At 36.3% G+C, this 23,629-nt stretch overlaps 3 protein-coding genes across 3 annotated transcripts; 1 reads left to right on the top strand and 2 right to left on the bottom strand.

Annotated features, from left to right (window-relative positions):
* The first annotated feature begins 4,426 nt into the window (after positions 1-4,426).
* Positions 4,427-6,546, top strand: LOC107616905 (geraniol 8-hydroxylase-like). Its single transcript, XM_016318786.3, has 2 exons — positions 4,427-5,367; positions 5,724-6,546. The coding sequence occupies exons 1-2, from the start codon at positions 4,483-4,485 to the stop codon at positions 6,339-6,341; spliced, it is 1,503 nt and encodes a 500-aa protein (XP_016174272.1). The 5' UTR covers positions 4,427-4,482; the 3' UTR covers positions 6,342-6,546.
* Positions 6,547-10,994: 4,448 nt separating this feature from the next.
* On the bottom strand, positions 10,995-14,398 carry LOC107617774 (FRIGIDA-like protein 4a). Its single transcript, XM_088498001.1, has 3 exons — positions 13,087-14,398; positions 12,427-12,602; positions 10,995-11,943 (listed from the first exon to the last, which is right to left on the bottom strand). Exons 1-3 carry the CDS (start codon positions 13,997-13,999, stop codon positions 11,446-11,448), a joined length of 1,587 nt encoding a protein of 528 aa, XP_088354127.1. The 5' UTR covers positions 14,000-14,398; the 3' UTR covers positions 10,995-11,445.
* A 2,309-nt stretch (positions 14,399-16,707) lies between these two features.
* Positions 16,708-23,627, bottom strand: LOC107617565 (RNA recognition motif XS domain protein). The gene is made up of 3 exons (XM_016319345.3): positions 22,692-23,627; positions 20,516-20,823; positions 16,708-17,490 (listed from the first exon to the last, which is right to left on the bottom strand). The coding sequence occupies exons 1-3, from the start codon at positions 23,516-23,518 to the stop codon at positions 17,132-17,134; spliced, it is 1,494 nt and encodes a 497-aa protein (XP_016174831.1). The 5' UTR covers positions 23,519-23,627; the 3' UTR covers positions 16,708-17,131.
* Positions 23,628-23,629: the final 2 nt, after the last annotated feature.

Raw genomic sequence — 23,629 nt, 5'->3', positions numbered from 1 at the left:
CCGTTTTGGTCCTCAATTGTATGGCACTTTGTTTCTTTTTTATTAAAGCTTAATTTTTTGTTGATCCTCAAATTTTAATCAAATTGAATTCACTTATGATGATTCTGTGGATATCTGCAGGTGGTTGAGTGCTTCAGTTATGGTGTAATGTCCCCACTTCTGCTGTTTCATGGGAGAGGAGATTCTTGTTTTTGAGAGTTCAAGTTAACCCTTTTTTTCGGTAATTACTTCATTAGCATATCAATGTCTTGAAAAATTGCTGAAATTTTTTCTATTGAACCCTTGAATTTAATTGCTTGTATGAGTTTCAAATTATCAGATTTTATTAGAGTCTTTTCCATTTGGAGATTATTAACTATGATTATGGCTTGTCTAACTGCTGTTGCTTCTGCTGCAATGCTTGAATTTGCTTGAATTTTTCCTGTGAAGCCTAACACAATTCTTTTTCTGTTATCCCTGACTACCACAGATATTGCACCAGAACTCTTTTCTTTCCTGAATGCAGCATCGACATTTGCCTTCTGCCATCCAGTTGGAGGAGGTCTCCATCTTACCAGGTTTGTTCTGTTTTCTTTTTCTCTAAGCATCATTCCTGCTTGTTTTTCTTTTGATTTCCAGTAAAGATTTTTCATAATATTTGCTTTTTTTATTGTCCACATTGGACTTATTTGTAGATGTTGAAATAGTTTGTCGTTTCTGGTCTTCCATATTTTCCACATCAAGAACCCAAAATTGCTGATTCTCTTCTCTTGTTCTTCACCTCTCACTGCTCTAATTTTTCTTATATTTTTCAACAATCAATTCCTAATAGATGTGATTGTCTCTCTAGTTGGAATATTTTGACATTCAGCCCCAAACCATGTAGCTCTTACCTAATCGCATAGCAAGAAAGTGTGTACTGTTTCCACTTCTTTAGAACAAACTTGACAAATTAGGCTTTGTATTATCTTCCTCTTATACAGGTTGTGATCCACTGACAATACATCCTGACTTGCTCTCGATAGCAGCATTTTTATTTTTGGTGGGACATCCATTTTCCATATTTCTTTCCATAGGTCCCTTCTATCTTCACTTGTTGACGAATTTCTTTGGTTCAATTCTTGACCTGCCGTTTTAGCCACATGATATCCTGTTCTGACTATGTAACTTCCATCCTCTTCCCATGACCAATACAACACATTTCTTTTTTTTTTTTTGGGACATTTCAGGGCTAAGCCCAAACCCTATTCGAACCTATAACCCAACCCGCCCAAACCCCAATCGATCTTCTCTCTCAAAGCGTTGAATTCTAGCACCAAAAGACAAGCTCCTATGGCCTTCATGACATGATGTTTAATTTCACTTTTCGATTGATCTTCAGGTTTAGAATCAAGACGCGATCTGGTTTATGAAGTCCACATCAGATTTTCTGTTAGCATCACCTCTAGTTCCTGTTTGGGTTCATGAAGTACATACATATTTCAAATGAAATGAGTCAATCTTTAGGCCTATTAGTCTATTACTTTTTTTCTTTTGGTATGGGTTATGAGCCCAATTTGTAAAGCATAGTTTTGTATTTTTCATTTTTGGTTTTGTCCAAATTTACAATTTTCCTTGCTAAATAGTTTTACTTCAAATAAAAGCCTAAGTTAAAGTCCAAACATTGGATAGAGGTGATGAGTCAGAAACAAATTTATCATGGGCTCGTAGCCCATACCCTATACCCTACAGAAACCTGTTCATTTTAGTATCTTCCCTCTCTTCCACAAAAAAAGAACTTCTAGGCTGGTGCATATAGATTTTTGCAGAAGTAACTAATAACTTAATAAGACGTGTGCAGTCCCGTTTTAATACAAAAGACTAATAAGACGTGTGTAACACTTCAAAGCTACAAAGACTTGTGCAACATTTCAACATCGTTGAACAGAATTTGGCAGATTATAAATGACGTTGACTACCTGACTTCTTGTGGAGCCAAAAAAAAAAAAATGAAAGTTACAGGAAGATGGAGATTGCGGTGAGATAAAGAATTTAATTATTGTGGGAAGGACTAGAAAATAATATTAATAATATTACGATTATACTATATATATTAAAATTACCTATTTATTAAAGTCAGTTTAAAATAAATGTAAGAATATAAATATATATAAAAAATAAATTATATTATATATATTTATATATAAATACATAACTAATTTTAATAGATGAATATTATTTTTGATAAAATTATAAAAAAAAACTATAATTTGATTAGAAAAATGAATATTATAATATAGTTATTGGATTGACCCGGAAGACACAGGAATTTGGTTGCGTTTGTGAAGAAGTTTGTTTTGAACATTAATATTATGGTTGAATACAGATAGCAGGTACTTAATTATCTGTCTGAATTCGAATAGAATTAATTAAATTGGTTCTAGAATTAATAGGTAATTGGGTTCGATCCGAATTAAAGTAATGACTCTTTTTAATAATTAAAATCAAACCAATGATTCTTTCTAATAATTGGTTTAGATAACGGTTTTAAAAGTACAGAATTTGAACCAATTCGTAGATTTGATTATGTATTAATTAAATAAAAAAATAAAAATTTGAAATATATGCTTTTTAATATGTTAGAATTTTAATGTCTTTAGTGTTTAATATGTTTGGATTATTTCTATTAATTTTATATGTTTATTGTACTTATAGAATTTTTAAGATACAAACTTTGTTTTTTTATTTTATAAATTTATATTTTATCGGGTATTCAATTATTCGAACCGAACTAATTCGTTTTTAATCGGTTTGATTTAGTTTGGGTATATACAAAAAAAATGTAAATTCGAACCAAACTAAATTTATTATTATTCAATTGATTCGATTCTAATTTTATTCTAAATTCGAACCAATTTAAATTTAAACCAAGTCAACCCGTGCTCACCACTAATTAATGTATTGACCGAAAGAGTGAAAGGAAGAATTTGCTTGCAAACACTTGGGTTATTAATGACCAACATATTTGGAGTTATGCATAACAATTCGGTGATGGGGATGCTCCATAAAGACGCAGAAAACGTCTTTTTTAAGATATTTTTAATAATTAAAATTTAACACATATAATTACTTAAATTATGTTATTTTTGTTAAAATTATGTTAGATAAATTAATTTGACCGAAAAATAATGAATTAAATTTTGAATTCGTCTAAATTAATATTATTTTTTATAAAAAATGACTACAATACCTCTATTATATAAAATGACTAAAATACTCTTATTATATATATTAATTTTGAGAATTCTAAATTTTAGCTCTTTTTTTCTCTATCGTTGTAGGGTTAGAATTTAAAGTTTTCAAAATTTATATATATATGATAGGAATATTTTAGTTGTGTTTTATAATAGGAATATTATAGTAATTTTTTATAAAAAATATTAATTTATACCGGTTTAAAAATTTAATTTATTAATTTTTTTGCTAAATTGATTTGTCCAGTCTAATTTTAATAAAAATAATACAATTTAATTGATTATATATGTTAAATTTAAATTTTTAAAAATCATCTTTAAAAAAAGACGTTTTTGACATCTTTATCTAAGGGCTTCCTTCGGTGATTAGTAATGATAGTTAAAAATTATTAGATAATTTAATTAAATTATTTAATATAATCTTTAATATTATAAACATTTAAATTATTATCTTTATACAAGGGTCAAGGGTGCAACCGTGCAACTTCTCACATTCATATAAAGCGGCAATTAGCTATTATTAGCGCGTTTTTTCAACAAAAGAATTTCATTGTTATGCTTTAGCCTGCTGGGAAAGACCGTTTCTGATGAGACCTCGAACTTATATTTTCTTAGCGGTTGACTAAAAAAAACTAAATTTTATTCTTAAAAAAATATATCTTATTCGTATTAAGTTGAACAAGGGGGTTGACGACATTCTTCGCATAATTTCTTTAATCCAAACAGTACACAGTCTCTGTTTTGAGACATTCAGGTTTAATTTTAAGGAAAAAAACACACACAAACAGACATAGTGACGTGTTATTTAATTTGTAGTGTCAAATTAATAATTTAACATCATTCTAAACTCTTATAATCTTTTTGGTTTAGACTTGATTGAATTTCATGCTATATTCTTTTTACGTATTTATTTATAAGTGAAAACTCAGATACAGTCGACTTCACGTGAAGTTGATAATTGAGAGCTGTTAGATGATTTGACTGATTTGGATTTAGGGTTTCACGTAAAGTCAACTGCACCTGAATTTCCAACAGCTCTCAACAATCAACTTCACGTGAAGTCAACTGTATCTGAATTTCCACCAATTTATATCGTACTTTTGCTACCAATATTTATTTGGTAGAGTGGTTTAAAGGCTGAAAATCAACGGGTAGAATGAGTCTTGTCTACACACAAATTCATCTTTCCAAACAGTCATCATCATCAGCTATAAATTAAGCTAAGCAATAACGAACGTTCCATCTCCTGTGAATTATCCTATACACAAAAATGGACTTTGTAAGTTGTACAATGATCTTTGTATTGGCATGTGTGACCATTCATGCACTTTGTTTACTCTTTACAAAATCCACAAAGCCTAACTACAAGCTTCCTCCGGGACCCTCCCGGCTTCCGATAATCGGAAACCTCCTTGACATGGGGGAAAAGCCTCACTTGTCTTTGTCCAAGCTGGCGAAGATTCATGGTCCAATAATGAGTCTGCAGCTTGGACAAAAGACATCAGTAGTAGTCTCTTCCGCCGAAATGGCGAAAGAGATACTTCTAACCCATGACCACCACTTGTCAAACCGACCAATTCCACAATCCGTGTCGGTTCTCAACCATGAAAACTACAGCTTTGCATTTATTCCCATTTCCCCCCTTTGGCGCGAAATGAGAAAAATATGCAACACTCAACTATTATCCCACAAGAATCTTGATGATAGCCAACATGTTAGGCGTAACAAAATGCAACAACTCCTTAATGATGTTCACCATAGCAGCCAAATCGGTGAAGCTGTCGATATTGGAACACTAGGGTTCAAGGCTACCATAAATCTGTTATCTAACACCATTTTCTCCATAGATTTGATTGACTCTACAGATGCAGCGGGAGAGTTCAAGCATCTGGTTACCAACATCACAAACCTTGTTGGAACACCAAACTTGGCTGATTTCTTCCCCATGTTGAAGACGATTGACCCACAAGGCATTAACCGAAGGCAGGCTAAGAACGTAACAAAGGTTCTTGATATCTTCGACCGTTTGATTAACCAACGATTGAAGCTAAGAGAAAATGGTTTTCATAGCAAAAATGACATGTTGGATTCTCTACTCACCATTTCCAAGGACAACAAGTTGATTGATAAAACACTCATTGCACATCTATTCCATGTAAGTGTGCTATTTTATTTTTTTTGGAAATTTAAGGACATTTAGTTTAAGGTGAAAACTCAGGTGAAGTCGACTTCATGTAAAGTTGATACCTGTTAGATGAAAATTTAGTCAAATCAATCAAATCATCTAAGATTCTCAGGTATCAACTTCATGTGAAGTTGACTGCACCTGAATTTTCACCTTAGTTTAGTTTTACGTGAAGTTATAGCTAAGAATCATTAAATAATTTCGCAGTTTAACTAAATTATTATCTAACAATTTTCGACTGTCAACTTCTCATAAAGTTAGTTGACTGTATCTGAGTTTTTAATTTTTATTACCATTTTGACCAAATGAATAACTGTTTTTGATAGGATATATTCGTTGCCGGAACAGACACAACGGTATCTACCTTAGAATGGGCAATGAGTGAGTTAGTTCGTAACCCACAAGTTATGGAAAAGGCTAAAGAGGAATTAGGAGAAATAGTTGGCAACAATGGTAGTGTCCCTGTTGAGGAGTCAGATATTTCGAAACTACCATACTTACAAGCAGTAATAAAAGAGACGCTACGCCTGCACCCACCAGTTCCATTCTTGTTGCCACGAAAAGCTGAGATTGATGTGGACATTGGTGGCTACACCATCCCAAAAGATGCTCAAGTGATGGTTAATGTGTGGAACATTGGAAGGGATCCAAGCTTGTGGGACAATCCAACATTGTTTTCTCCGGAGAGGTTCATAGGTTCGGATATTGATGTTAAAGGAACGAACTTTGAACTGGTTCCGTTTGGTGCTGGAAGAAGAATATGTCCCGGATTACAATTGGCTAATAGGATGTTGTATTTGATGTTGGGTTCATTGATCAACTCCTTTGATTGGAAGCTTCAACATGGAATGAGATTAGAAGATATTGACATGACTGAGAAATTTGGAATTACCCTCCAAAAAGCTCAACCACTTAAAGTTTTTCCAATCAAGATAAGCAACTGATCAATAATGTTTGTGCTGTGATGCTTGCATGTGGTGTGTTATTATTCTTAAAATTATATTCTTTTGATTACAGAAAATATAAAGTAAGAATTATTCGCTAATTTTAATTATATTTCCTTCTACTTGATCTTAACCATCATTTCTTCATAGAGATGATAATTCAGTTGTTATAAGTTGGAAATGTAAAAGAATGATTTCAAACTTCAAATTAGTATCTCGGGTTTTCATTAAGTCTTGGTCAATAAAAATCCACCAACTTTAATTTACTCAATAAAAATCCTAAATTAGATTTAAGATAAACTGCTGAAATATTTCATGACCCGTTACACCATGGACACTAGAATAATAATTGACTAGAGGTCCAGCTGTACCTATCTATATATACTAGTATGTCATTGTTGAATAAAACAGTGATGTTGGCCGGCAATGCATTAACTAATAAAATGAGCACGTGTTTGGATTAGTAGTTGCAAATGGATGTTAGTGTTTTATTAAACTTAGATTAATCTATAATTTGTGTTTAGATAATTTTTACGTAATTTTGACAAAATGAATAATATGATTAGTACTTGCAATACATTATGGGAAAAAAAAGGGGCAAGACAGAGATATCGGATATGGTTTAATCACATTGCCCCTAAAGAAGTAAAGTAAAATCTATTGAGATAGGGTAGGGGTGTACATGGGCCGGGCCACATCGGGTTTGGCTTAACCCAGATCCGACCTGAAATATAGATCGGGTCTAATTTTTGGATCATAACCCGATTCTAGACCCGATGAAACCTACGCATCTTTGGGCCGGGTAAAAACCGGGTCTTTAGCATGTAAAAATCACCTAATCTCCAACATTTATTTCACAATTCACATAGTAAAATTTACTTAAAAAAAATATAACAAGAACCAACCCTTCTCTAAAATTATAGCGTAACCGTAATCAATACTAATATTGTCTAACACCAAATATTTAAATCAATACAAATAACACAATATTATGTATTTGTCTAAAGTCTTATTCATTTTAAACATAAAACATTAACTTATAATCTTATAAATGACTAATAACACAAAATATTAAGGTTTACAGTATTTAAATTCTATATAAGAATAGCCATCATCCATTACTAATAACACAAAATATTAATTGTGTATGATGATCGGGCCACCGAGCCGAGTTCGGGTGATCCGAGCTATGGCCCGGACCCGACCCGAGATAATGACCGAGTTTATCTTTGAGACCCTTACCCGACCCTAGATCCGATGAAATCACACTAAATTAGTCCCTAAAGTGTTTGGGACCAGGCCGGGTCTTCGGGCCGGGCCGGACCATGTACACCCCTAAAATAGGGGTAAATTGCCATAGCAGTGAATGGAAGATTTCCTTGAGAAAGAAGCATGTTGATAATGCTTATATCGGAAAAGAGTAAATGCTTAAAATGGTCTCTGAATTTCAAATCGCTATTCAATTTAGTTATCAACTTTTTAAAATGACCAATTAAATCTTTGAAATTCGAAAAAATGCATCTCTATTAGTCCCTTGCAAAAATACCGTCTAAACATTGATGATGTGGCATTCCAGCTGTATGCTGATGTGTACTAAACTTAAATTTGATTCAAATTGGTACCTGAAATTGCTTAATAATATTCAAATTAATCCATTTTCAATTATAAAACCCTAATCTCCAAATTATTATCTTCTCTACCTTCTTCGATCTCTCTACTGTCTTCTTCTCTTCTTCGTCCTCTCCGCTATCTTCCAGTTCATATTCATCTGAACTACAACATCAGTACACTTACCTAAAAACTATTTTAATTACAAGTTAATGTAGTTGGATTAATTTTAAGTTCAACACAAATTTAAATTATATGTATCCTTACAGGTTCGTCTATTAAACTAAAATATATTTTTCACTTTTAAGAAGGTAACCATTGTCATCATCTTCAAGGTCTTAACATCACTTTCTAAGTTTGTCATTTTTCAATTGAACTCATGCAAAATGTTTTGTGAAATGGGTGTTGCACAAACTGGTTCTTCACCTCCATCAACCCAACAGAAAAAATTACAATTGATTCCATACTGCAAAGTAAAAAAACGCATGTGAATCTAAATTCAAAGTGAAACTATCTTAACATTTTCTTTAAAGCCATAACCTTACCTCATAGTTTGGACAACCATAAAATAGTCTATCAGGATTCTCTGTCGTCGTTGAGTACTTCATCACCATCCGAAGTCTGCAATTATAGAAAATGGCGTTCTTACCTCCCCTGTTGCACATTCTTTTGCTACCATAAGGTCTCCCTACAGAGTTAGTTGTTCCTACTTGAGCTACTTTGACTTCTCTCCCCACCACCCATCATCACTCATGTAGACGAGAAAACAAGATGAACCGGAAGATAGTGGAGAGGTTGAAGAAGAGAAGAAGATAGCGGAGAGGTTGAAGAAGAGAAGAAGACAGCAGACAGATCGAAGAAGATAAGACAATAATTTGAGGATTTAGGGTTTTATAATTGAAAATGGACTAATTTGGATATTATTAAGTAATTTCAGGTACCAATTTGAATCAAATTCAAGTTTGGTACACATCAGCATATGGTTGGAATGCCACATCATCAACGTTTAGACGACACTTCTGCAAGGGACTAATGGAGATGCACTTTTTCGAATTTCAAAAATTTAATTGGTCATTTTAAAAAGTCGATGACTAAATTGAATAGCGATTTGAAATCCAAGGACCATTTTGGACATTAAATCTATCGAAAAAGGTTAAAAATCAGCCCACCAATTAAGCAGCACCACACGTGTCATATCTCATATGTCACCCCATATTGGAAAACATTTCAATTCACACCATTCAAAGTGGTTGATGAGCACGATCAAGATGTTCCAATTTCAAATGCTTTGAATTATGAAACACGTACACGAACCTTATTCCCATGTAAAATTTTCTTCACATTAATATGATGTCAATATCAATGATATATGATGCTACCGTTGTTTTTCTCCCTAGCTTGGGGTATAAGTTACGCATGAATGAATTAGATCATGAGGTTTGGAGCAACCACCAAGTTTAGAAGCAACCACTTATGATTTATCAACATATTAAAGCAAGCACAAAATAAGGCTTTTGAAATCTAAAGTGAAGAAAACTGGAATGGCTACTATTTGGGTGTAACACTCACTTCCGTCACTTGTGAGACTTGATCAACTTTAGGGAGTTTCTTGTATTTGAAAGTATTCGCCTGTTTGCGACCTCAGCACTTTCGTCTCTTGTCTTTTTTCTTTTAGATGATTTCATTCTGAGAGATTTGGAATTTCAAATTTTTAAAACACGGAATACTAACTAGAACATGGAATTACCATATAATCTAGTAAATCTACGACCAAAAAGCTACTTCAATGCAAGGATTCAAGGAACAAGATTTGCTCCTGATGCTAGCCACTAGTGGTGTACATGAGTCGGGTGAAACCTGGTTGGATGTGACTGACCCGACCCAAAATATATACCGGGCCTATTTATTAGACCCGAACCCAGTCCTAGACCCGATGAAACCTATACACTTTCGGGCCACGGTTATACGGGTAAAAATCGGGCCGTTAACATTATATTACCTTGATACCTTCTTATAAGCTAGCATGTGAAAATATCCAAATTTCCAAGACTCCAACCATTATTTGACATGGTAAAATTCACTTAGAAAAATATAACAAGAACCAACTCTTCTCTAAAATTAAAGCATAACCATAAATCCATAATCAATACTAATATTGTCTAATAACACCAAATATTTAAATCAATATAAATAACACAATATTATACATTAGTCTAAAATTTTATGCATTTTAAACATAAAACATTAACTTATAGTCTTATAATAACTAATAATACAAAATATTAAGGTTTACAATACTTAAATTCCACATAAGAATAGCCATCATCCATCACTAATAACAAAATATTAATTGTGTATGATGACTAGGCCACCGGACCGACCTATAGTGAACCGAGTCATGGCCTGAACCCGACCCGAAATAATGACCGGGTCTATTTTTGAGACCCTTATCCGACCCTAGACCCGGTGAAATCACACAAAAATAGCCCCTAAAGTGTTCAGGACCAGACCGAACCAAATCTTCAGATCGGACCGGGCCATGCACATCCCCTACCAACCGCTTCCCTTTCGAAGGGGGATTAAAAGTCAGAGTAATTGCTAAAAAAAGATGAGGCCACCATTAAGGTTTTGTTTAGCGTAGACTTTTAGGCACGACACATTATATTATGTTCACCAAACCTAAGCCCCTCATTGATTCCTTTTGATTGGAGTCGTTGGAATTAGTTAAATTCCTGAAAAATAAAATATATTTCTGGTGTGAATCAAGTGTGAGATACTAAATTCGTTTTCCACCATAATACTCATTCCCGCAAATTCTTTACCCGATATTTAAGAAAGACACATCCTGTTCTGACAACCACTATAAATTACATACTGGATTTAGCTGGCAAGTTTCTCCGAACTTTTGTTCCCTAGCCTTTGTTACACAGGGTTCTCATCCCACATCATCATCACCCTTCATTTGGAAGAACGCCAAAAAGTAGCATGTAAAAACAAATAACAGTGCTAGAGGAAGAAGAGTATGATTGTAGGGCACCCGAAATTAAAAAACATTAAACTCAGACGAGATTTCATCATTTATCTCCTTCACAGATCTTTATACCTTAGTCAACAGCTGCCAAGAAACATATTGAACGTTCCTACTCTCCTCCTTTTCATTTTTTTTTCTCCTTTTTCCTTCAAGTTCGATCACAGGATAAGCATATATAATTGTAAACATAGTAACAGTAAGTCTTTCTACAACTAAACCGAACATTGGTAGATGAGTTTTCTGATGTTTCTTGGCCGTCCTAGTTACTTCCACAATCGCCTAGTACTACGGGATCAACATTAGAAATACAACTTCTCGCCATGCAGAGCAGGAAGTGGGACAGTAGTTATAATTAACACACAGAACTTCTACCGTTAAAACGGTTAGTGATTACAAACAACATTGAGAAAGTAAATGGGATCAAGGTCGTCATATCAGTGGTTACCATCTTTGGGGATGTCATGTCTATCGGTAGTAAGCCTGCTGATAAGTTGGTGCCATAACATTTCCATAGCCACCATATGCAGGGTAGTTCATTGATGCAGCTGGGTATGAACCTGCCATAGCTGGTGCTGGCTCCGGTGAGTAAGCAGCATAGGGGTTTGCTGGGGGGCTTCTGCTTCCGTACATGTGTGGTGGGGAAGGATATGCTGGAAGAGCAGCTGGGTATTGCCCGTGTGATGGAGACCTAACAAATGCCGGAGCAGCAGGGAAAGATGACACATATGCGTTGGTCAAACGGCCAGCCTTGGCAGGAGGCATTGGGCCTCCATTGCTGTTGCTTGCTCTTGTTCTTTTGTTGGCAGGGACAACAACTGGTTTCTTCTTGTCCGTCTTGACCTTCTCCAACTGATCAAGTCGCTTCTTCAGATTTTCGGGAGGGAACTCATCCTCAAGTTTGTACTCTTCAATGCATTTAATCACAGCCCTGAGGGCAGATTGCTCTTTTCTTGCAGCTAGGGTCTGGTAAATTTTATGAAGCACATAGAAAGAAGTCAATTTAAATAGTGAACCTGCTTCAGATAAGTATAGAAAATATAACAAGGCATTTTTACCACTTGGAGCCCTTTCTTCCAACTAAATAAGAAAAAGCAGCACAAATGAATGAGAAGAATCAGAAATTAAATCAATACTGAATAAATATTAACACACTGAACTCTGAAGGATTTAACAGTCCCTTCCCCTTTCTAAGATATGCATCTAATGCAGTCTTTCTAAACTTCATACTATATGCATAAAAGAAAAGGAAAAATTCTGGACCTCTATCAATAACACCAGTGATCCAAAATCAAAAGATGTTGAAATCAGCAGTTCAATGAGGAAAAAGACATGCTATTAACAGTGTACAAAACGACAGTTTGGTTTAAAATACATCAAACAAGCAGACTACAAAAAGAAAAAATATTGACAAGTTGTAGGTTACTTAAGAACATAAAAGTAAATTACCGCAGCTCGGCCTGCATTATTAGGATCTTCCAATATAGATGATGCAACTTTCTTTGCATCCTTCAAATAAGATTTGAGTAGCGGAACAGGAGGGAACTTGTCCACAAGACCTACTTCATATGTAAAGTGCACTGCATCAAGCTGCTGGCCTTTGCTGATTAACTCTTCAATCATATCTGCAGTGCATATATCAACAAACATTAGAACTCAGTACCACATGCACTACAGACTATAGTTATGACCAATTGCCATTATGCACAAAACACAAGAGGCAGAAATCGAATAAGCTTAACCACTAGATAGCTTAACTAACAGCACCTTTTTATTTGTTCCCTTGCACACTGATTTTAACATCCTATGGCTAAAATTCCGTGAGTCACTCCATAAGTGAAAGAAAAAGGTTAAACAATACTTAAAATCATGTTATTTAAAGACCTCCTAAATTAATATGGCGCCAAAACGAAAGAGATCAGCTACATGTCTTTCCCCTGAATGAGGAAGGAAGACCAGAAATCTGTGACAGAATAGTGGAGACACTCTGTAACTATCTTCTGAAAATCAAACTCAACTAAACAAATACAATATTGCTCACTGTGTAGTATCACTTGACATTTCTATAGTCATCTTTCATTTTGAGAGAGAGAGAGAGAGAGAGAGTACCAGGCATTTCATCAGCAAGACCGAGGGAAAGAGCGAGCTTAGGCATCTGTTTCCTCCAGGCGGAGCCAATGACAAGCTTCCTGTACAAATCTAAGTCATCCTTCTTGACAATCCCAAAGGTGACAAGGTGCTGCAAGAACGTGTGCACGTCAGGGGTCTTCACGTTCTCGATCCCTCCCCTCTCTTCAAGGCTCGCCTTCCAAGTCTCAGCGATCTCCTTCGCCCTCTCCTTCACTGCCGGCGTCACCATCAACCTCGACTTCCCTATCACAGGGTCCACCACCACCGGGATCAGCGACTCCAGCACCAGCACGCACGCCCAACCTAGGTCCCCGCTACCTACCTTCTCCCCTCCTCTCTTGTCCACAGGAAACACTTCCGATATCGCCTCCAGCACGAACTTCGCCGGATCCACACACTCCGACAGCGCCACCGGCATCTCCGACCTCAGCGCCTCCAGTTCCTTCTTCTTCCCGATCACGAACATCCAAAACCCTACCGCATCCATTCTCAGGCAGAATGACTTCAGCTTCAGCACTAGGCCCTCGCCATTGTCCACCTCACCATCGCCGGCGGCGGAGTCGCCGCAGTCAGAGTCGGTAAGAGCGGAGAGCGCAGCGGTCCGGTTGTTGTCGAGTTTGCGGAGGGCGATCTGGACGCTTCCCTCGATGGAGGACTCGCGGTGGTCAAGGAGTTTTAGGGACTGAGCGGTGTGGTTGTCGAAGGTGCGAATCTTGAGCTTGAGTGCTTCTGATTTGCTGACTAGGTCCTTCTCAAGTGAGGAGAAGTGGTCGGAGAGCTCCTTCCAGAGGAGTGTGCAGCTGGTCATAAGTGAGGTCTGACGCTGGAACTCGTCGAAGCTCGGCGGAGGAGCAACCTCGCTCAGCTCGCCGGGATCGGGGATGGACCCCATGGCCGTGGTAGTTGTTTCTGCGCTTTGCGACTTACTGTGGAAACCCTAATTGGAGTGGCTGAAACAGGAAGATGGAGAAGAAGAAGAGAAGACGAGCGACGAAAGAGAAAAGAAGTGACAGAGAGAGAGAAAGAGTAAAGGTAGGAATTAGAGAGAGAGAGAGAGAGAAATTGGGGAACAACGAAGGTTGGTGACGTGGACGGAAGAGACGGGGACACGTGGTTATGTGTCCTGAAAAAGGTAGTTGAGGGGCGGTGCTAGAATGCGCGGCTAGTGCGCATTGGAGGCCTTGGTGTACAGTCTAGGTAGTAGAGGGGTGGTGCATCAGGGGTGTTCGGTTTGCGATTTTTGGTTTGGTTCGGAATCTTGACAAAAACACATTCAATCTAATGTTATTTTAATTATGCAGTTCAATTTGGTTCGATTTTTTCGATTTTTTAATTAATTAAAAAAAATTCTAAAAATTGCAAGAAGTGTTAGAGCAACACTGAAAGTATAAAAAAATAGTAAAATGTAAGCAACTAACAAACATTTAGTCTGTACACTTCCATCAAATATTCCTAATTTTATGTAATTGGAATTAGAATTCAGTTCCAAAAAAAAACTAGTAGTTATTATTTATTCAGTTCGGATTGATTTTGAACGCTCCTTTCATTACATATGAATAGGATATGGAGGGTGGGGTTAATTTGGTAAAAGCACAATATGGGATGAGGATAAACCTATGTTTCCACTTTGGTAGTATTATCATATCTATCATATGCCATCACCTCAGATTTTTAATAGTCTTATATCATATCATAGACATACTATACTCAACTCATAACTATGTAACTAATTATACATCTGCTTTGCTATTTTCTTTCGTTTTGACTACATTGATTAACTCTTGAAAACTGGTATTAATAATTTTTAACCATGTACGATAATCAATTTTAGTTACGTAATAGTCAAGCTAATGCGTCTTGTAAACTTTTTAAAATAAAAAATGTCTGATTTGAATATTAAGATGTTTAACAAGATAAAAAGGCTACACTATTTTTTTCTATTAATTCCTTCCATTAACTCTTGAAACCTGGAATTAAGATTTTCATCATGCATGGATAACATGTATAATTAATTAATTACGTAAGAGTCCAGCTAATACGAGTTGTATCAACTTATTCCCGATTTATGGATATACTAAGCTTGAGCCTTGATGCATTCAGTTAGATACTTGTGTCGTACTAAAATAATAAAAATTGTCATAATAGCAAAGAATGTAGTGCAAATAAAATATATGGAAAAAAATGTGCGATAACCTTAAAAGAGGCAAGATTAGATTAGAACAGAATGGAATAACGAATAAAGAAATAAGAAAAATAGAAGATACACACAAAATACAATGATTAATAGCAGCGTGTAACGAGTTGCGTATACAAGAATATGGAATAGTATAATGTGGAAGGGTAGTACGAGGGTATTGCAAAGGAGTGGTAATAGAACTTTCGCGGAAATCGAAGAGAGATCAAGAGAGAGAATGGGTGGGTGGGGAGTGTGTGGGACAAGACAAGAGTGGTGAGCGCCACATGGGAAGAGTCAGAAAAAGAAAAAGTAAAAATAAAAGAGAGGTGCAAGTGTAGTGAAACAGCATCTAAAGCAGTTAATCTGAAAGGGTTAAAAAAACAAAACACATTGTGCTGGAACTCAGTGTCTGCAACCTGCAACCAGACACAGGCATGCGTACAAATGCAATGTTCCTGTTTCAGATAAGCCACTATCATTCACCACCTCTCACACTGTCACACACACATGTGAGATTCACAAGTCAGAATCATCTCTCTTTACATTTTACATTTTCTTTTTATTTTTTGAAAAATCAACGTAACATACATATATATTTTTTAAAAGCTAAAAAGTGCCGCATATTATTGCGATTTACAGACTTATTTATATGACATCATCTAAAATTTTTTCTTCCGGTGAATTTCGGTCATTTTAATTGATAAAATAATCTCTTCATTTAACATAGATGGATGGTAATAACGAATTCATGGGCACTGGATCATGTTAGTGGGGAGAACCCAAGTCCATAATTGGTTAAAACCTATTACATAATAGCCCAAGTCCATCTCCGATGTAGGGAAACCACTTACCCAGATTGGCCAATTGGACTCCTTAGGAATATAAATTACAAAAAACAATAATCCTTCTCTTGTGGTGATGATCCTTCTCTACACCAATCACTGTTGTTCATAGATTAAAATAATCTTCCTACCCATTATCTACGTGTGTGTAATTTGCTGTTCCATAAGCACCATGTGGCAATAACTGGGTTACACGGAAAACCAATAAAAACCACTTTGTAGACGAGTAATAACTAATAAGCATGCATGGAACACCACAACATGCAATGATCTTGGTATAATCCTTTAACACATTTGAACACATTATATAAAGGCGACTCTATATAACAGCCACAGAATCCAAAAAAAAAAAAAAAAAAAAAAAAAAAATTCCATTTATACATTGGATTCATCTAGGGAAAGCTTAAAATGCAAAACTAGACTACAAGGATCATTCATCATCATCATCAATTCATCATCACCAGTGTATACTCCCAATGCCACCTCCAAGAATTTGAAGTAAAAGGAAAAATTAAAATTAAATTATAAATCAACTAGGGTTAAGGTGATTAGAGGGATTCATGCAAGCAAATCAACTAGAAATTGGCTGGGAAATCATAGCTAATAATTTCCATGACATTATGACCAAAATGGGTAACAAAAACGAAAGCAAACAGTTCCCGTCCAACATGGGGAAAAGATAGGACAATACTAAGTCTAAAAATTCCGAACATTTGACTTAAAATTGAGTGCATTCCACGGTGTCAAATGGTGAAAAGGCAAACACATCTTCCTAATGCTTCAATAGTATTAAGAATATACCACCGGGAACTAAATAAAAAATGATGGCAACTTGGCATCCTATTGCAGCCTTGGAAAACGATCAATACAACATAACATAACATTCAGCATTTATCATCTTCAAGAATCAGGACTAATTATCATTCAACTGGAAAGACTTTTTTCCAGAAGAAGCCACAATTCTTTCATTCAAGTGCACTGCTATTCCATGTATAATTCATAGAAACTACACGGATTGTTTGTATTCTCTCCTGCTCTCTATGACTGCCTTCTTCCTTGTGTCAAAATCAACTTTGTCAAGATCAAAAGCAGTTCCTAGATAGCCATACAACACCCTCCTTTTATCTCCTTTTTTCTCATCCACCTTTACAAGGTTTGGATTGTTCTCATCCTCCTTCCCAAATGTTATGACAGGCTGTACACGGGCCCAATCTTTGCGCCCATGCTTTTCCTTCTCAAAGTGTTCTGCAAGCTGCGTGGCCCCCTTAAGGCCTGATTGATCCCCAGTAAATTTAACCAGTGTTATGCCCAAATGACCATCTCTTCCGTATAATGACTTTGATTTGCCACTCACACATCCAAGCTCTGGAAAATTATGCATGAATATCAGATGGAAGATATATATTGTCAAAAGTTCACTATCAAATATTTGACTGGATGATTCCCACAACCCAATGATTCAGCTAGCTTTTCCTAAGAATAAGTTATTGGCGGTTATATCAAACCGAAAGTTGAAAGAATGACAACAGCAATGGCCAAAAAATGTTGCTATTCCAAGCAACTTGCATCATTGAGTAGACTTTAGCCCAGCATAATGGTCTGTTAGGAAAACTATCGGAGAGACACTGATGGAAGGAATAAACGAGGGAAGCAAAAGGAGTAAAGGAGGAAAACTGTGGGAGATACTAAATCATGCTATGACTAGATGATAAAGAGAATGTACTACAACTTACAAGGAAAATGCAGATTTTTTTCTACCTTCAACAAATTTCCATCCACCAGTGTCCCCATTAGGACAAATATCAAGATATATAGTATGACTAAAACATAGGACTGTAAACAGGTATAAACGAATTAACTCGCATGCTACTCAAAACAACTAAATAATACCAGGTAAGCACTACGATAAAATTAGTGTCAGTCACTAAAATCAGCTGAACTCAAAAGCTACTGCCTACTGGTATGTAAAGGGTTTAACAGATCCCAGATCCCGTGATAAGGGGATTTAATAAAGGGAATAACTAAATAAGAAATCAACAATCCCCCAAGAGGGAGAAAACAAATATGCAAAAGACAAAATTCCCATTTCACTCATCAAAGAGGAGAAAATTAATTTAATACAGTCAGGTCAGGCTGAATCCAAGAATGAGCAAAACAATACCTGCTCTACTTGCATTATTAGGATTCACGACAATCACAACAATTAAAAAAAAAAAAAAACAGGTCAGAAAGCCTATAATTCAGATCACTTCCTTCTTGCCATTAATTAAAATCAACGCAAGAGTATAATATTGAATAGATATAAAATTCACAAAATATATAGCCTCAATGCTATGAATCAACAAGAATAATGTATTAAATACTACCACATTATCGTCAGTGTTCACCAACTTAGTTGGATGTAATATCAACGTCATCAAAATGTCTGTCCACTTTTAATTTATTGACGATCATCTATAATCCAAATAAGGGATCAGGTAGTTCCTTCAATTATTATATATCACTCCATTTTTTTTTCCATCATCCATATCTATTGTAAAAGCCACACTTTCTACAAAGTTTACATCAGATTTGGCCACATGCCACTGATGCCAGAAGTCATCTGCTTAAAATTCAATGGCAGCAAATTGCAGATGACACAAGTGGACACTGCTATTCTGGAAATCTATGTGAACATTTCACAAAAAGGCTTACACAATTGTACCATTCTTCATCATCAAATGAACAAATCAAATCCAGTCTGGAGGACTGGCATAGTCGTATTGCTTCTACATCTCTCATTTCAAGATTGATCTTATCGAGGAGCTTAATCCTAAATTTCTAACAGAGCAAGGACTACTGTCAAAGTGCCCAATAAAAGGACTATCATTCTATTGAGATGCATTCATCCTATCAGTGCAAAATCAACATTTCTGACTACAACCCCCATAAAGTTAGTATTTTGATTAATTACAGAGAAATTGGGCTATTACCTAATGTACGAAAATGATTCTATCGACTACAATCCATCTACTCTACTAAAAGTGAAATGTATGAACAAATCATCATATATGTCAAATTTTCCAAATTCTTATCAAAGTAAATAAGGGGTAAAGTAGAATGAAACTTCAAAATTATAAAAGCCAGTACACAAATACTGCTAGAGGTCACAAGTTAGTGTTTGTGTAAATTATGCTTCAGTCATTGAGACTGTAAGAGCATATAATTAAAGGATGAAGCATGTCAAGAAGACATTGAAACTTGCAAAACCAAGATCAACTCCTACAGAGTAGTTCAAAGAAGTAATAAACGAAAATCGGAGAATATAAACAGCTTCAAAAAAGCTGATTTACATTATTGTATTCTAAACCTAAATCAGTCCCTTGACTTGTAACCGTGAATGCAGATGAGTAGCACAATGAAAGAGAATTGATGAAAGGTCAAACAAAATGAACCAGCCTTTCATAAGAATAAATCGGACATAAAAGAGTATTAATGAAAGCTCAAACAAAATGATCCATCCTTGCATAAGAACAAATTGGTTACCTCAACAACAAAACCAGAGCAAGAACGCAAAACGTATAATACAGGTCAACTCCATCCAAAGTGAACAAATAGTAATAAAATGAAAGAAATAAGCTTGGAGAAATAACTCCAAGAACTCTTAAAAGAACAGAAACTATTTTGGACTCGCAATTCCTCATAATCTGGAAGCTGCATGCATGACTAAAACAAAAAAATATAAAGTGAAAAGCAGAAAATATTAAAACAACTATACTAGTCAAGTGATAAAGCAACCATAACAAGTAATTACACCAGAGTCATAACAATCACCACCAGGCTTTATACCACTAGATGGGAAAGGTGGTTATGTGCACAGAATTCCAGCTACACCGGACTTCCTATCAAATATTGAAATGGACAGATATACAAAGCCAATATTGGCTTACCAGCTACATAATGCAACAAACAAGCAAATAAGACAGTTTAAGAATATAGTCCAAGCAACAAGGGGGCATAGATAAACAAAAAGTAAATCTTAGCCCTCTGAAGACGCTGATTGGCAACCATTTCAAAAGCTAGATGTAACTCTACTCTCTTTTGTGTCAAAGATGGTTTAAGTGGTTCATAACTTCAACTTTCTCAAAGTTGGCCTAATTTCAACTTAAAGCAACTACCAAATCAAACTGATCTCTTATCTCGTTAGTCTATAATGAGATAATGCCATAAGAGTCTTTTAATAAAGATCTGGCTAACCAAGTCATATTGGGGAAGATCACGGAGGATTTCTGGCAGAAACTGCTATAAGTGAGCATGCATGCATGCAAGGCAGATTTATCTGAACTACTCAGGCTTTTTAAGAGAGAAATTATAAGAGAAGATAAAAAAAGAATGGAGGGGAACAATCTACCTCTAATTATATTGTCCATTGTTTTGTTTCCCAAACCCTCCATACGTCCTTCTTTATTTTTTCCAGTATTTGTGTTATGAATAATCACCAGTGGCGGCCACATGATCAGATCATCCTGATTTGCTGCTGCTTCATCAGCAGAAAGAAACTGATATGCTTTTGAGTTATCAGGAGGCTTTGAGTAGTTCCAACCCATTAAGACACACAGAGCTTTGTGTAACCCCAAATGATCAACACGCAAATCAGCAGTATCTGAGTTGTAAGTGTGCATAATGAGAGCATGAGTATCTGGAAAATCTTTAGCTGACCTGAAAGTTGTCATATCAAGGGCATTGAAGAATATATTTCAGGTTTCATACCATAACCTGTAAGTTACAAAAGGAAAACTAATATAGAACCATTGAACACCTAAAATTTACAGCTAACAAAGATCTAGTTGTGCTAAGCAAACAGAGAATCTACGTCCTAAGTTACATTAGGGCATCATGCAACCAAAACAATTGTGGTGAAATCTCCGCAATTCGGTATCATAACATGGTCAAGTAATGAACTATTATAGGTACCTAAATTTCGTTTGTCAAGGATATATAGCCCAAAACACAGAAGACCTCAAAATTGTATAATTACAAAATTGAAAACATTTTATGGCATCCATTGTCCTTCCCAAATCATGAGTTGCAAAGGCATAGTATGTATACAAAAATAATAAGTATTTTATTGTAGATGATTATACGGACATTCATACTCTAATGAAGCTCTCACTTTAAGGATACCGAATGAGGGTTCTAATCTGTAACAAATTATCCACAATTCAGAGGTATTCACAAAACACAACAATAGAGAAGTAATGTGCTTAAGCCCATTAACAGGAGGGAGGTAAGCTTCGCACGGAACAGAGTCTAAAAGGGACTTCAAATATGCAGATCAATTATCGATTTTGAAACAAATAAAAGGTGAGCAGCTCCATAACCCTCATCTGAGATAGTCACAAGAGCTAGTAACCAATGCAGAAGTAACATAATGACACCAACTACATTGAACAAGGAAGGCTACACTACTTCTATAGGTTAGAAATTGATGGCAGGGTCAGCAAATTTATAAATCAAGGAAAAAGTACAACATTAGAAGAAAAAAGAAAAGGTGAACATAGCAGCATTGTTATATTAGAAGCAATAAAGGGCTGCAACCATGGCTAATAGGCATTGAATAAGAGATCCAATGCAAAACAACTCCTCAAAAAGTTTTGCAAGGCCAGGTTAGAAAACTCTAGCCATGGCAGAACACAAAAGAGCTCCAATGAATGACGACTCTAGCAAAAGATAGCCAGTCACCAAAAGCATTAAATTACATTAAAATCATCAGTGTGCCATATAAACTACAGACAGACAGCAACCATAACATTAATAGTATATCTCTTGAAAGAATCGAGTTCTTCGATCCATTAATCCTACAGAATCATCAACTAACTACATATGAACTAAGTAAGGTTTGCAAACACTGCTTGCCTGACAAAACCCAATATTTTTAATGCAGAGGCTATAGCAACAGCAGAAAAATATAAGCTCTAGTTCAACATGGATGCTACTGCTTACTTATGGAAATAACTCCCTATAAAGATTAAACAACAAAACTGAAATGCTGTTAACCTGAAGAAAGGCAATTAAATCCCACTACATAGCTAAGCGGACTGAGCTGAAAAATGTTACAGAGCAAGCAAAGCTGCTTTTTCTACAACTAAAGGTGATTCATTTCTTAAGAAGTTAGAACTTAGAACTAATGACATCCCAAAAAATCAATACTTCCTTTGTTTTCTCCTATGCCTAAGCTAAAAGGGTAGTCAAAGTTGGCTTAAGACATAGAGGTGAGGCATCAGAAGGGGTCAGAATCTCTTGCTAGCTTAAAGGCATGCCTTTCTACTTCAGGCAAGGCATACCATTGGAGCCTTGGTAATATAATCTACCAAAACAACCCATATGCTGATCAATTTTCTAACTTGCTAAGCATGCTAAAAAGATTATTGAAAAAGAAAAAGACATTTAACATACTTTTTGCATCCTAGCATCAGAGTCTTTGGCCTTGATGCTATCTTAATTTGCTTTTAATGCTATAAACAAATTGCAAGCATAAAAGTATAAAAGTAACAAGCAAAATCTCAGCTAAATCCTTTCTACGAAACCTGCCACAAGCAATGCACTGAATTCGCCCTTGCTTTCCATCTTCCAAGTAAGACTTCTTCTGGCTGGGGTTCTCGTTAATCAACCTAACGAAATGAAGAAACGCCTTCTTCAAATTTTCCTGACCAACCTGCTGGTGGTGCTTCACACCCAAACCACCACCACCAGCAACAACCCCATCAACCCTTATCTGCTTATTAGGCCTCAATTCACTGGGACCAGCAGCAGAAAACCCATTATTGAGATTCGCGTTCCGCAAGAGCTGCTCCCTTTGCTTGGCGAGCTCGTCCCGTCCGCCGCCACCATCCTCGTCACCAAACTTCCTCTTCCCGGAAGCTTCCGGGGGCAGGTTCCGGTAATCAGGGTGCCTAGGGCGGTCGAATCGAGAGGACGGGCTAGGGAACCGGTTATCAAATGGAGCTCCGCCGGCGGAAGGGAGGTCAATGGGGGGCCGAGCTGGAGGGAGGTGGTGGTAATCGGGTGGGAGGGCGAAGTAGGATCGGACGCTGCCGTCGGCAAGGACGATGGTACGGCGCTCCAGCATGTGGAATCCGTAGGCCGGGGGAGGGGGCGGAGGGAGGGCGGGAGGCTCCGGGAAAGAGATTAGGAGTGGGTGATCAGAGGAAGGGCGTTTGTTAGGGCTAGGATTATGATTATGGTTAGGGTTAGGGTTGCTTGGTTTGGTTTTAGGGGAGGGTTTGGTATTCTTGGGATCGTTATTTGGTTGGGGATCCGCCGGAGATTTAAGATTGTTGGCGTTGGATTCCCAACGGGATTTGCGGTGGGAGGAGGAGGAGGGCGGAGGCTTGGGGTGGTTACCGCCGGCCATCCCTATCCGGCTGTCGCTATCGACACTAGTCTTTGTTGCCAATAGCAGCTGCAAGCCAAGTTTTTGCCGTTGAAGTTAGGATTTTTGCATCAACTTTTCTGAGTCTCTGTA

Source organism: Arachis ipaensis, chromosome B9, assembly GCF_059453495.1.
Source record: "Arachis ipaensis isolate K30076 ecotype BB chromosome B9, ASM5945349v1, whole genome shotgun sequence".
NCBI lineage: Eukaryota > Viridiplantae > Streptophyta > Magnoliopsida > Fabales > Fabaceae > Arachis > Arachis ipaensis.
This window is presented reverse-complemented; position numbering and strand designations above follow the sequence as displayed.